At 53.7% G+C, this 14,628-nt stretch overlaps 1 protein-coding gene across 2 annotated transcripts; it reads left to right on the forward strand.

Moving 5' to 3' along the window:
* Positions 1-6,759: 6,759 nt before the first annotated feature.
* Positions 6,760-14,538, forward strand: TMEM61 (transmembrane protein 61). 2 transcript variants are annotated; one of them, XM_068953236.1, is made up of 4 exons: positions 6,760-8,021; positions 9,505-9,871; positions 11,275-11,696; positions 14,000-14,538. In XM_068953236.1, the coding sequence occupies exons 3-4, from the start codon at positions 11,347-11,349 to the stop codon at positions 14,304-14,306; spliced, it is 657 nt and encodes a 218-aa protein (XP_068809337.1). In that variant the 5' UTR covers positions 6,760-8,021; positions 9,505-9,871; positions 11,275-11,346; the 3' UTR covers positions 14,307-14,538. The 2 variants fall into 2 exon arrangements, with proteins under 2 accessions (XP_068809337.1, XP_068809336.1); XM_068953235.1 differs by lacking the exon at positions 6,760-8,021 and adding an exon at positions 8,305-8,954.
* Positions 14,539-14,628: the final 90 nt, after the last annotated feature.

Below are 14,628 nucleotides of genomic sequence, written 5' to 3' on the forward strand. Positions count from 1 at the left end.
CTTCCCTCTGCAGTAATGTTCCTCTATGTGGCGCAGCTTTGCAGGCTCTGGTGCTGAATTGTGGTTAGGACATCCTTACAGTTGGGTTACTGTGCTTTTAAACTTTAAAACACTCAGCGTGTCAGGGCCCAGAATCTTGCTAGTGCAGAAACCATTTCAGAAACTGATCTCAAAGAAGTGCTAGAGCTGAATGTAGTTTCTATGGATCTTGCTCTTCTGTTACAGTTCAAATGCAGTAAAAGTTATTGGAATTAAATAAAATATATATGTGCAAAATGGACAAAAAATAGCTGTCCACAAAGAGGACACTCCTTGTTGAAGCTGGAGATGCCCACAACAAGGAAATGCCTTTTTATGGCCCTTGGGATAATCACCTTTCACATCTAAATGCGAGGCTTTTCCAGCTGGATAGAAAGAATAAATGGTCCCAAACTCTCAACTTTTCCATACGGTAGAACAACCAAGAAGAGATCTAGGCCAGCTGAAGGTTCAACCCTAAACTGGTGAAAATTGTATAATTTGAAGGTGTAGGACGAATATTTTCAGTGCTAAGATTTATTAAGTAGGTTAAATAGGAGTGACTGAGCCAGTATAGCAACAAACCCTACTAATTAGGCATTTTAAGATGTCAAGATGCCAGTTAAGACACAGATAAATAGCAGGAGGTTTCTCCCTTGTTTTACATGTGCTGAGTGCAAGAACTCCTTCCCATCTGCACATCCTCGTCTCTGCATGTTGTGTCAGTTTGATAGGCTTCATCTACCCTCTGCTGGTGTCCTGATGGTCTGTGCTGAGGAGAAATACAAGATGTGCCCTCAGGCCCTTAGAAACGGCTTGTCTATGTGATCCAAACAACCTGGGCACCTTCCATCTGTTGACACATGTCCCGTAAGGCCTCTTCAGACATGCTTTAGTTCTCTCCTTTGTAAAAAGGCACTACCTTGCTGAACGGTGCTGCCGCCTCCTGCCGAGCAGTGGCTCAGCGCAGCTGGGTCCTGGGGGAGTCCGGGCCTTCCTCTTCATACGGGCACTGGATGTGTGGCAGCACAGTCAGAGTGCCAAATCACTGACAGAGACCTACATCCTGGCCGAGGGTGGAATCACGCCCGTCTCAGGTATGAGATCTCTGGCAGGAGGCTTGCCTCATCCTGTCGCTAATAAGCAAAAAGCAGGGTTGACCTATTTCTGCCTTCCAGGAGAGGGGAGAAGAGGCTTGAACACCTTAGCTTGGACTCTGATGGACCTCCTGGACAGAGATCACAGAAACCTCTGCCATGCGGGGCTCTGCACCATCAGCTACGCTTTTCAGGTCAGGCCAGGCCAGGTTCTCCATCTTTCTCCTCCCAGCCTGCCCAAGGCTGCTGGCCAAGAGGGCCCTGATGTACATCAAATCTAAGGATCCCAGGCAGCTCCAGTAAAGAGCAGGGAGCAGAGCGGGCTCTCCTGCTGGTGTGATGGATAGGAGGGCTGACGCTTCCTTGTGTGTTGTGACTGCACTTTGTGTAGTTTAGCTGGTTCCTACATGAGTGACTGGCCTGTGTACGAATGTTTTCACTTGGTGCTGTTTGCCCATGGGGCAGGGAAGTCTCTGGAGCAATCTTGAAAGTGCCTGTCTTTCTAGATGCGTTGCTTCCCAGAAGCATCTTTCCGTGAAGCTGTACGGTGTGTTTGCACCTGGCCATAAAACGTTTCCTGCATGTGGTAACAACCAAGTGCATCTCGGCTGCTCTTCTCTGGACTCCGTGCCCTGGTGCATCCAGATTTACTCTGACTTGGTGCTCTGGTATCCAACACCCTGTCATGTTGGAGGGGTGGGGCAGAAAATGCACACATGTGCACACACACACACACACACACACACACACACACACACAAAACCACAGAGACTCACAGAGGTATTTAAAATTCTAATTTACTTAGCCTGATTATATGGTAAAATATACTATTTTACATATGATTTGCTGCAGCAGCAAAATGTGGTGAGTGGTAAATCAAAAAGCAGCACTCTTCCCTGCCAAAAGGAGGGGAGAACCTGCTACTGTTCAAGTGGCAGTGTTGTTCAGGCACAGCATCCTTACCTGGGGGTGGCAATTACCAGAACAATTTCTCCTTCTCTGTTCTTCCTTTGTTCCTGTTCTTGCAGGGGCTGTTACTGTCTTTTGTATTGCCTTGTTATCTCCATTGTAGTTTCACGAAGTATGGGATGCTTTGCATATTTTGGACAGATATTCTTTCTTAATTATGCCCTAAAATTGGTTCTCTCCAGCTCTTAGCGTTGCATTCCTTCAGTGGCCAGCAACTGACTATTTTTGGTTTGTGTTTATGCCCTTGGAGACCTCCCGTACTGTCCTGTGCTTGCACGCTAAAGTGCACTTGCTGCAGCCCTTGTGGGAACGCTCTTAGCTCTGTTGCTTCCCTTTCCCTTACACCACATGAGGCTGAAGTGCAATTATCTTGCCTGCCCCGTTTGTGGGTCATTGTGGTGAGGAGGTGATATGCATGGGGCAGACGTGTCAGGAATGAGAGCCAAGCTGAACCTTGTGTGGGCGAAGGAACCAGCTGGCCCAGGAGGTAGATGCTGGAGATCTGAAGCATTACATTCAGCGTACCCTGGAAGAGGCACTTGCGGCTGGTGTTTGGGAATTGCCTGCTGTGACCTATGAGCTCCAGGATATGGTGGACTGATATGCCTTACAATTGTAAAAGTCTCTGTTCTCTTCCACTAGACACTCAAGGGGCTGATATATCCCAACTGTGGTCCTGGCACAGCGAGATGTGCCCTGGCTCTGAAGGAAGGTATGAGTTTGAAACATCTCAGCTGGCAGATGGAAAGCTGGACTCTGCTCCAGTCACGGATGGCAAGCGGGAATGACCAACAGAAAGTGCCAATGCAGTCACTGACAACTGGAGCCCTCTGGAGAAGCTGTTTTTCTGCACCCTGACCTCTGGGTGTGTTTAATCACCTTGTGCGCCAGCAGGAAAGCTTGTAGCGATAGATAATAAAGCTTGGCCAAGGTGTTGCTAACCAGACAAATCGAGGTCATCACACTGTTTGCCACCTCTGTGATGGACAAATGCAGCACCTCTAACCTCTACTCTGTTGAAAAATATTTGTCATGGTTTGTGTCTCCTTGTAGTCTTCATCACAGGAGAAAAATGGAAGATCCTTGCTTGTTATGAAGCTGAAGACAAAAGGGCTAGAAATGCTTTGCTACTTGGAACCGTTTGACTCCTACCTTATGTTGGCACAGTCCAGTGCTAGGAAGGGCACACAGAGCCATGTGCAAGCCCTGCCTTGAAGTGCTTCAGAATCCACTTAACAATCAAATTTCAGTTAAAAATAAAGTACGAGCATATGATGAGTGAGAGAACGTGTCATTGTCCTTTAATAAGGGAACTGGTGATTCACAGTGCCCGTGCTCCTCACGGATGACAGGTGCTGTTAATGCAATTGCTCAGCACCGGTATATCTGCAACGGAGGACTCCAGATGTTCTCTCCTGACATGCCTGGGTGAAACTCTGTCCTGCCAAGGAGCATTGATCATATGTTTGCAGGAGACATGGGATCTGTTATAACGGATTGGATCCTAGGGTTCAAGGCCCTTCCTGTGATGTCATTTGGCCCTTAATGTACAAAGCTGGGCACTTCTGGCTGCTAGAAGTGGTCTAGGGACTGTCTAGCTGTGATGAGACGATGCCAGCCTGGCACTCCACTTGCGGAGCAGATCTTCCCAAAGCCGGCTTTCTTGGCTCAGGTCAAGTGCTACATCCAGCCCGAGGGGGTGAGGCCATGCGGAAGCCCTGGCCTGGGGGACCCCTGCATCACACTCCTTTCAGATGGAGACCCAGCCTACCAAACGGCCTCTCTAACCTGCATTAAGAGATCTATTAGCCCATATTAAATAAAAAAGACCCACTTGCCATGACAAAGAAATCTTGAGCTCAAAGCCAGCAAGGTTACATAGGATGAGTTTCAGTTTACCAGCCATGATGCGTACACAAAACGCATAACCTGTGACCCTCAGGGTGTTTTATAAACATCCATAAGCCTTCGTGGCAGAACAGTCTGGTGCACTAGGCTCAGGTTTCAGGGTCCCCTTTTCAGCTTGCTCTCACATGAACTCTTACCTTGTGCCTCAGTTTCTCTGGTTCCATTTGTAAAACACTTTGGCGTCTTCAGGTGAAGGGTGCTGTATACTCACAAGTGTTCGGCTAGGCTGAGTGGTTACCAAACACATACGAAGCATATCTGAATTACATGATAAGGCTTTACATCAATCTCTGCAGCTTGTGCAGAAAAACCCTGAGCTGCTTTTGAACAAGCAAGATCAGGAGCTGCAAGCCCACAGGAATGGCAGCCTAGAGTTCGACTACAGTGCAGATGTTTCCATAGAAATGGTTTAATCCAACAGTTAAAAGCAGCTGTATCCTGAGAGCAATACAATAGAGCTTTGAGAGGGCACAGCAATAGCACATAATGGTGTGACAGCTGTTAATGAAATCCACCTTTCACCTGTATGATTAGGAAGCATGCAGAAATCTAGATGTCAGTCATATAGATCATCCCAAGTCTTAAATCAGAACAGCCTCAGCTTGTTCCAAATCCAGACATAGCCACACTATCGCTGCAGGGTACAAAGATCCAGCTGGAAGTGGGGACAGGGCTAAGAGCAGCGTCTGACAGAGAAGTGAAGAGAATTGAAGAGGTCACAAAGCAAGCTGGTGGCAGAGATCACCCCAGCCGCAGGGTGGTGGGTGTCCCGGCACCGGGGTAGACCCATCTGCTCTCCAGCTTGAAACTCTCCCTCCCGGTTCCAGGTAGGGCGCTTGCCTCACCGCCCAGGGGTGCCGGGGTCTGCGCTCGTGTTGTGCCACTGCTGCTTAGAGATGTGCTGCGCTGTGCAAACCATATTTATTGAACACCAGCCAGAAAAACCACTCGTGGCAGCAGCCTTACAGCCAAACCCTTGCGGACCATCCCTGCCCAGCGTTCAAAACCGGGAGATTAGTCCCGCTCAAAGCATGAGGCTGCCTGGAAAATCAGCAGAATATAGTGCATGCGGGGCCTATTTTCATTTTGCTTTGTTTTTTTTTTTTTTGGGGAGGGGGCGGGAGGACCGGAACACTGCAGCGGGGAGCCGGGGCACCCCGGCGGGGCGGGCCGGGAGCGGAGCGGGGTGAGGAGCCCTGGCAGGGCAGGACGGGCTGGGCGCGGAGCGGGCCGAGGAGCCCCGACGGGGCGGGACGGGGCGGGAGCGGAGCGGGCCGAGGAGCCCCGACGGGGCGGGACGGGGCGGGAGCGGAGCGGGCCGAGGAGCCCCGACGGGGCGGGACGGGGCGGGAGCGGAGCGGGCCGAGGAGCCCCGGCGGGGCGGGACGGGGTTGGGAGCGGAGCGGGCCGAGGAGCCCCGGCGGGGCGGGACGGGGTTGGGAGCGGAGCGGGCCGAGGAGCCCCGGCGGGCCGGGACGGGGTTGGGAGCGGAGCGGGCCGGGGAGCCCCGACGGGCGGGACGGGGTTGGGAGCGGAGCGGGCCGGGGAGCCCCGACGGGGCGGGAGCGGAGCAGCGCGGAGCAGCGCGCCTCGCCCGCCCCCGGCCCCGCCCGCCCCGGTGCCGCCCGCCCCGCGGGGCCGGGCTGCGCGGGAGCCGCCGCTCTCCCGGAGAGGGGCCGGCGGCGGCGGCGGCGGCGGCGGCGGCGGGGCGGTGAGTACGGGCCGTGCCCGGTGTGGCGGGGTCGTGCGGGCTGCAAACTCGGCGGGGAGAAGCCGCCTCCTCGGTCGCTTCTCCGTCCCGACCCAAATCGCCGCTTTCCCGGACGGGGAGAGGCCGCGGGTGCTCGGCGGGCTGGGGCGCCGCCGGCAAAAGTTACTTTTCCCGAGCAGCTGCGGAGGTGGGCAGCGGGCTGCTGTGGCTCCGTCTTCCCGAGCGCCAAAATCTGGCTGCTCCTGTGCCTTTCCGAGCCGGAGCATCCGCAGACGTTGGGAGGTTTCGGAAGAGCGACTGCATGTTCTGTTACGTGAGGGCTTGTCGTGCGCACGGTGCGAGCCCTTCGGAGCCTGCGTTTGGGTGGTTGAGGATGTCAGAGCTTGAAAAGCTTGATTATTACTTTGGTTTGGATCGGTACCAAAAAGCCTAGGTAGTAATAATAGCAACAACAACAACAACAGTACATTCACATAAAGGCAGGATGGAATCTTCTTAATTATACGCTCGCGCTTCAGCGTGTTTCTGCATGACGTTCCTCTTGGTACGTTTGTGACTGCTTAAAAGTCTCCAGCGAGTGCAGTGGAAGGACGAGTTGTGGAGGTGGTCTTCCACTTGATGGCAGTGGGAGAGATTCAAAACTCTTTTCATTTCTTGTATCTCTGGAAAAGATTGTTTTTCTGAGTAATGCTTAGTAGACCCTATGAATCACCATCTGCATAACTTTATACGGGGGATGCTATTCTCAGCATCTTACTGGAATTATGTAAACCGTAAATGCTTCATGTCTGTTTGCACATGCAACATGCAAATCCTTTTCCCCCATAAAGACTGTTTAGAAGCAGGTCCAGGAAGAGACTGGGCAGAACAAAATGTCAAAGCGTATTGGAGGGTGGAGATGTGTGTTCGGAGGAGCAGCCTTGTCTTGAAAGTCCAGGCTGGAAACGCTCAGGAGGCAACTTGAGGCGCTGGGTTGTGAGGAGTGCTTGTGCCTTTGGGGCCAGAGCCCAGAGCAGGCTGGGACAGCGGTGGTTCGGGCTGGGCTGTGCTCCTTCGTGCCACGGTCTCACAGCTCTCCTCCTGCCCCACGCTCTTCGGGCTCTTTTTCCAGTGGTTGGTACACTGAGAGACACACTGCATGTTTGAAAGCCTCCTAAGAGAGGCTCGGGAGAGCTGCCCTAGCCTGAGAGGGGACAGAAAGGGCTTTCGGCGAGGAAACGGTTTGATGCTAATGCAATAAAGCATGTGGGAACTGCCCCCGCAGATTCGGTGGAGGAACACTTTGCCGGGTAGGTCGGAGAAGCTTTTAGTGTTGCTCTCTGTGCTGCGCTGATTTTGTCAGGAAAGAAGACTTCATTGTCTCGAGCTGTCAATCTGTCACCTTTCGCAGCTCTGCGGCTTACCTCTGCTGCCAGCCTCCCCCTCGTTCGCAGGGGTGGAAGGAGAAGCCGCTGGCAGAGCTTTGCAGCAGATGTGCACAGCGCGCCAGGCTGAAACGTGTGGTCGGCTCGCAGTTTCATTGCTGGGGGGCGCTCAGCTCACGTGGCCCAAGTTTGCTCCTCGACCAAGGCAATTAGGAGCTTTGGTCCTTTCTCTTTTCATTGGCAGTATTTCTTTTTAACCAGAAACTGAGGACTTTATACAATTACAGGGCTCCAGGAATGGGAGTGTTAACGGGATCAGTCAGGTCCTGAGAGCCATTCCCTCCCTCTGCTCATCCCTTGCCTCCACATTGCAGAAGTGATTTTTCCACTGCAGTTTGTGGACTTAAACCAGCCGACCTGTGCTGCTCTGGCTGGGCCTCAGCTGCAGGCTGGACGGTGCAGATCCTGCAAAGGGTCTCACCTTACCTGCAGCTGCCTCGGCTGCAAAACCGAGCAGTGTTCTGCCTTTTTTATGGATGGGGAGCAATCGCTGGGAAGGGTGTGCTAGTTTTGAACCGTTTCCTGGGATTTGGAGGGGGCTGTGCTGATGGGGGAGGGATGGCTGGGAGACTGGGACCACCTCAAACTTCACCCCACAGCAGTGGCAGCTGCGTCCTCCCTGGCCGAGACCGACGATCAGCGCCTGACTCCACGCCTCTGGCCAGGCACCCTCCTGAGGAAACCGCTGACGCTTCAGTTGACAGCAAGATCTGAACGTTTCAACATCTGGTGGCATTTCAATCTGGGTTTTCAGTTCAGAGTGACCTGTAACTTCCACAGAGGTTGACAGATAGAGTTGCTAGGCTTTGGGTTGTTGTTTTTTGTTTTTTTTTTTTTCAAACTGCAAATTTTCCTGGAGAATGCAATGCTCTTAAAAGCAACGGGATCCGACAGGTCAGCAGTGTCCTCTTGCGCTCTCCTGAGCACCTACTGCTCTGAAAACCCATGTGTGCCCACTTGTCTACCGGCTCCTCCTTACAGAGTTTGGTGGTGTGTTGGAGGAGGCTGGTCTCTAATGGCATCTCTAACAGGTCTCCGATAGTCCCTTCCAAACGCCAAAGCGTGTCCCCTCTTTCTGAAGGGAAGCTCTGCCTAGCTACAGGCTAGAAACACAAACGCCTTCCCTCCTGGTGACTTTGCGGCTGCTGGTGGGGAGAGCTGGCAACAGGCCAGCCTGGCATGGGACTGGAGCTCATGGCCTAGAGATGAAAGATGTAGCATGTTATCAGAGCTCCGAGTCCTGCAGTCTTCCTGCAAGTTTCATAAATCTCACTTCTCATTGTATTTCTTCATTAAATATAGATTAGATCGTACGGTCTTTCTTTCACTACAAAGTAATTTGGATTTCCATTTAGTGGGCCCATCTGATAAATAGCTGCTTGAAATAACATAATTTCACCCGGCCTTGTTCACACTGAATTCATCTTGAACTCTGGGCTCTGCCTGCTGCTCCCTACTTAGCTTTGGCTCTTTCCTTGCAGATTTCAGGATAAATTGATATAGCGTGCAGCTTGGCTTTTGAAGAGGGCTGGGAAGCTCATTTGGAAGATGAAAATTGAGTTTATATCAACGTTATGCAGGGGAATTTTCAAAGCGGCAGGCGAGGACCTGAGGAAGGCTCCTAAACAATTTATTTTCTGTGGGTCATTGTTTATTGCCTTTCCCTCACATGTTTCACTTGGAGCTTTGGTTTCTTTTCCCAGTAAGTGGCTAGGCAGAGGAGGGAGCTGAGCTTGCATCTTCTCGCTGGGCACTGAGCAGGGCTAGAGGAGAAATGGAGAGATGTCACTGCCTCTCCTGCTGCTGGCACTGCTTGGTTAATTCATGGTAGGACATCCTGAAGCCCTAAGAATAAATGGCTACTGGACATTTGTGCTTGCTGGAATGGAGAAAGCAACGTGGAGTAAGGGTCCCAATGAGACGAGAAATCAGCAGCCCCGTCTCCAAATTTTCCCATGCTGGGGAAGGGACGTTGCTCTCAGCTTAAGACGTTGCAGTGAGACGTCCCACCCAGCAAAAATGCAAGTCACTGTCTGGCTGCCGTTGGCCTTGTCGCTTGGGTTGTACGCACAAAACAAACAAAAACCCCATCCGGACAGAGGCCTTAGAGGCAGTGCTAAAACCTGCCAGATCAGTGGTGCCGGGGAGCTGAGAAGGTGCATGCTGTGGCTGACCCTGGGTAGCCAGAGCTGATGCGCAAAAGCTGATTTGGATAAAGATTCAGCAGACTCTTCCAGAGTCAGGGGCATTTACCAGCAGCAACGATCTGTTAAGCTGGTCTTAACTCAGAAGACAGCATGAGGCTTAAGCAGAATGAAAAAGCATCCTACCTGGCTTTACTCAAAACTTCTTTACGTGTGCATTTTTCCTATTATAGGTAGAGTACTTTGGGGATTGTCTCCAAGATGATGTTGCATTTTACCGAGGAGGAAGAAAAAAAGCGTATTTAACAAAAAATCAAAACCAACTGCTCGAAGCATCTGCTCAGACGGCAAGGCCCTGCCGCCCTCCAGCCTCCGCAGGGCAAGGGAGCGAGCGCTGGAGTTTCGGCATTTACCCACACACCTGTGTTTCTGGCCTTCTGGCTATGGAGCCCCACTCTCAAAATAAACTGCCCCACTCTCAAAATAAACTGAGCCCTCTTCTCTTCTGGAGTTTCTTGAGATGGGACACAGTAGCTGGATCAATAAGAGCTTCATATATCATATATCAAAGCCTCTGCCCAGCCTAGCAGAAACACCAAGGTCAGTGGTCCCTCGTCCTGCCAGGGCAATATGCTGTGACAGGAGAGAGGGGACACGTCCCAAACGATAATCCGTCTGCGTTGGTTTTAATTTTTCATGTCCTCAGGCTGAGAGCAAAACTGGCGGTGGGTGAGGGTGGGGGGGTCAAACTCATGTTGCCCTTCAGTCCCTGGCTCATGGCAGCAAGCGATTTACCTACTCGTCTGAGGTGCTGGCGGCTGCACGCGTGCCGGCGCAGCCCCTCGACGCCGGGGCTGCCAGGGCCACCCCAGCAAACGAGCTGGTGGGAAAGCCGAGCCTCTGGTACCTTGAATATTTAGGCAAGTAGCTGCTGTCGGGTTTAAACGCTGCAGGATTTCCCAAGCGCTGAACAGTCCAGGGACGTTGCTGCCTGGGACTGCAGAACTGGGACACAACTGCAGGCGAGCGCACAGAGCCCTCGAAATAGCTCATTCGCTACCAAGATCTGATTTTCCCCTGAGAGGCTTTAACTTGTCTCCAGCAGATTCCTGACTTTTAATGGTGATGCAGATTAATTCCCACACAGATCCCTGGCCTGAGCTTGGTGGCAGAGGGGAGCTCATCTACTGCGGGCTCCAGCAGCCGTGGGAGAGCTCCCGTGGGTCCCTCCTCACCTAGCATCTTGGGAGCGATTCCTAGCTGGGTTTCCCTGGTTTGCCAGCGGCTGAGCCGTCTTTCCCCTGAAATAGCAGCTCTGTGACTTTCAGAGATGCTACTTGGCTCTTTTCCCTGAGAAAGCAAGAGGCAGTGCAGCCTTGAATCTCCTGGGCTGTGGGCTTTTGAGCAGCGATGCCAGACACCTACTGTCACTGCAGGACTGATTTACATCCCGTTTCAGAGGAGAAAGCATGTGCCCCGATAATTCTGAACTGATTTGGAAGCGATGACATCTCAAATTTATGTCCCTTTCCCTAACCTCTTTCATAAGCTTTGCTTTGATCATAAACCCAGCGGGCATTTTTCCAAGTTTGGGAGGAAGTCTGGAATCAAATCCAGAAATAAGAAATATGCAGGTCCCTGGGGCTGACTGCTTAGTTACACTGGCTGCAGTTTTCATCTTGCCTGGAGAGGAATGCTGGGTGATTTCTCTAAAACGAGGACATTTTTGTGAAGCTATTGGAAAGTTCGGAAGCCCAGCCTGGTAGCTGTCTTTGCTCTACACATGGGTGCCTCCACAGGCACGAGGGTGGTTCCCATTTGAGAGGGTGGAAATGCCCTTTCTGAGAGCAGAGATCAATCAATAATAAATAGCTGAAGATGATACTGAAGCCTCCAATCCGCAGGGAGGTCCTAGCTTAGTAGTTTTCTCCTCTATGAGTTTTTTTTTCCATGGAAGCCATGACACTGTCCCTCTGAAACCCAGTCCCTTTCTTGTATTCCAGGAAGTGGGCTCTCTCATGCGTTGTTTCGGTCATCTCCCCTCAACTCTTTGGTACAAGGCCTCTTTGTGAAGAATGGCGACTTCGTCTTTCCGCTATGGAGTGACCATCACCGGGGCCGTGCTGCTGGTGACGGGGACGCTGTGCTTTGCCTGGTGGAGTGATGGGGAGATAGGCCCCGTGGCCGACAGCGGGGCTCAGCTCGTGCCTCCCCGGGAAGCCGAGGCGGTCCCCAGCTCCTCCTCCAACGCGCTGCTCCGCTCCGTCAGCTTCTTCTGCTGCGGCATCGGCGGCATCCTCCTCCTCTTCGGGCTGCTGTGGTCCGTGAAAGCCAACGCCAGGGTGGTGTCCCGACGCTACCAGTACCACTTCCCCAGGGACCTGCAGTACTTCACCGCGGAGCCCCTTGAGAAATGGAACTGCAGGTTAGTGCAAGGCTCCTGCGTGGGTGCTGAAATGGGAAAAAGAGCCAGGAATAAATCTAGGCTGGAAAACAGAAGAAAGCTTTCTGAGCTGAGGAGCCCTGAGGTTCTGGAACAGCCACTGACAGAGCAAAAAGAAATCCACTACTTTTTTAGGAGCTTGCTCTGCTTGTGAGAGGGGTTATAATGTCAACTCTACGGAGAGACCATACTCCAGCAGCTCCTGCTGGTCCTGTTCCTTCAGTGAGCAACACAAGATCTTTTATATTTGAGTTCTCATTGCTTACCAGGGTGTCCATGACCACAAGATAAGCAGCATTGACCTTTAAGTGAGAATACAGTTAAACTTGCCCCTTAAGCCGGGTTCCAAGCACTGCGCACCAAGGACACGTACCTCACCACGTACCTCTTAGCTACCGCTCTGGTGTTGCTGGCTCTTTCAGCTTTTATGAAAAGCTCTGTTGCTTTTTCTAATGCCCAAGCTGCTGGAATCGAGTCCGTGGCAGCAGAGGAGGTTGTGAAACGAGACCCAGCAGGAAACTGGAGAACCCAGCTCCTAAGGGTTGAGTGCTTGGCCCGGCAGTTCGACTGCCTGTCCCGGCACTGTCCTGTCCCTAATGTAGGGACAGGGACCATCTCCTGCAGATACTCTCAAGCTTGGTCTCAGTAAAGGGCAGAGGAAGAACTGTACTGACGCTGCTATGCTGGAGGTAGCCTCAATGGTAGCGTTGGAGACAGCCCAGCAGTCAGCCCAGTCCTCTTCCGGTGGGTGGGAATTCAGTCCAAGGAGCTTCACTTTGCAGCCGCTGGCAGTGGAGGTCTGATTGCATTGCCCAGTCACTCTCCCCGCTGCACAGCACAAATCCCCTCTCCCTGGTTTTGCAGCAAGGCTGGGCCTGTGGCACTGATTACAACAGATACCGCTTTCGGCCCAGGAAATCCCAGGGTGTTCCTGTGCCTAGTAGCATATTTCGGGGTAATCATCCTCGCCTTCGATCCAGGTGGCAAAAACCTTTGTTTTTCCCAGGGAGTTCACTAGTTTAGTTTTTTGGTCTCTGGTATGCTGGACAGGTCTATACCTGTCTCCGTATGTTATCTTTAATGGAAGCAAAATGTATTAAAAAAAAAAAAAAGGAAAGTAATCATCAGGCTGGCGTTAACTAAAATGGAAATGCAGGTGGAAGGACCCTTTACAAAGCCTGCTTACGTGCGTGGGAAGACCCCTTGCACACCCCTAAATAACACTACTGCTTATTTAATCAGGTCCCCAGATTTTTCCTGTGTGCAGCTCTGAGATTTATTTCCGCTTCTTGATTAAAAAGGGTTTTTTTCAGAGAGCGCTCTGAAAAGAAAGCCAGTAGGCCCCTTCAAAGTGCTGTTTTATGGGGTCACAGCAAAGATCTTGGCTCTAGTATAAATCAGACTCTGGGGAAAAGCAGGACTGAAAGGGACTTTGGAAACATAAAACCATAAAAATTCTGTCGGGGTGGGAGACCTATTCCGGGTTTCCCCTGGGGTTTTGGAGCCCATCCGGATATCTGGGACTGAGATCCTGAGCTGGCCTGGCTAGGCTGGCGGGTTTTCCTCCATCCGCGGAGGGGTTTGCTGGTGTCGCACCAGCCGAGCTGGGCTGCGGGCAGAGCCGCGTCCCCAGCTGGGAACGTGGCCTTTGTGCTGCGCTGCCCGGCTGCCGGGGGAGCCCCGGCAGCGGTCGCTCGGGCAGCTTGAAATCCTCCCTTTGGAGAAACAACCCTCTGCGATTTCCCGGGTTTTGCAGGGAAGGGAGCGTCCCTCTGCAAGCTGCCACCGTTTGGCCACCCGGGAGGCCACGCGAAAGCCACCTGGGGTGGTGGGTCCGGGGCCGGACGCTGCCGAGGTCGAGGTGGAGCCGGCTGGCGGAGACATCTCTGCAAAAATGCTGCAGCTTTTTTGGGGCCGGCTGTGCCTCCCAAATCCCCCCAGTCTTCCCCAACCCGCCTCGCTGGTTTTGCATCTGTAAAGGCTGATTGTCCCCGCAGCGGGCGACGGGAGGGAGCTGGCCCGCGGCCGGCCGCGCCGGTCCGTCGGGCGCAGAGCGGGGCGAAGGTTGGGCCAAGGTTTCTCCTGTACACAAGCTGTGTTTGCTCAGCGAGGTGCCGGTGGGAGCAGCGGCCCGGCCCACGGCGGGCTCCAACCCCTCCGGAGGTGGGGGGAAGGCGGAGGGGGGACGTAGACGGCGCTGGAGCCGGTCCCGACCCGCTCGCTCGGCTCCCGACCAGGCGTTGAGCCGAGCGGGCCGCCTGGATCTCCTTGTGCTTGCCTTGCAGCGGCTGGGACGCCAGCGCCATCCCCACCTACGAGGAAGCCCTGAGCTGCTGGCCGGCTCACGGCGCCCTGGCCTACGCGCAGCCGCCGGGGAGGAAGGAGGAGGTCACGCCGCCCCTGTACGACGAGCTCGAGGAGGAGGAGAAGGAGGAGGAGGAGGACGAAGGCTGGCGGGGCGGGCGCCGGCGCAGCTCCTCCGACAGCGCCTTGTTCCGCCCCAGGCCGCCCTGGCCGGCGAGCGAGCGGCCCGGCGAGCCGCGCGGCACGCCGCCCCCCAGCTACGAGGACATCAGCGCCCGCGGCCTCTGAGCGGCCGGCGGCCCGGCCTCGGGGCGCTGCGCCTGTCTGCCTGGTCCGGCGGCTTTGGGACAAGCTCCTTGCAGCGCTAGGGCGCGAGGAGAGGCGGCGGCAGAGCGGCCCTTCCTCGCTCGTTTTAGGGGTCCGGCCGGGGCGGCGGGCGATGCGGGCAGAGCGGTCGGGGAGCGGGGAGACGAGCATGTTCGAACGCCTTCCTGTTTTTAATAAAGCCACGGCGGGTTGCAAACGCTTTTGCCTTTCAGCGCGTGGGGGGCAACAGAGGAAAACCACTGAGCTCCTCCGGGCGCTCGTCGCAGGCCCGGGGGCCGCCGCG

The sequence above is a fragment of the Struthio camelus genome, chromosome 8 (genome assembly GCF_040807025.1).
Source record: "Struthio camelus isolate bStrCam1 chromosome 8, bStrCam1.hap1, whole genome shotgun sequence".
In the NCBI taxonomy this organism is placed as follows: Eukaryota; Metazoa; Chordata; class Aves; order Struthioniformes; family Struthionidae; genus Struthio; species Struthio camelus.

Bases quoted from the DNA above. Each gene is read 5' to 3' on its own strand.
- TMEM61 (XM_068953236.1), top strand. From the start codon at position 11,347: ATGGCGACTTCGTCTTTCCGCTATGGAGTGACCATCACCGGGGCCGTG. The intron at 11,697-13,999 runs GTTAGTGCAAGG...CTTGCCTTGCAG, and splicing joins CTTGAGAAATGGAACTGCAG to CGGCTGGGACGCCAGCGCCA.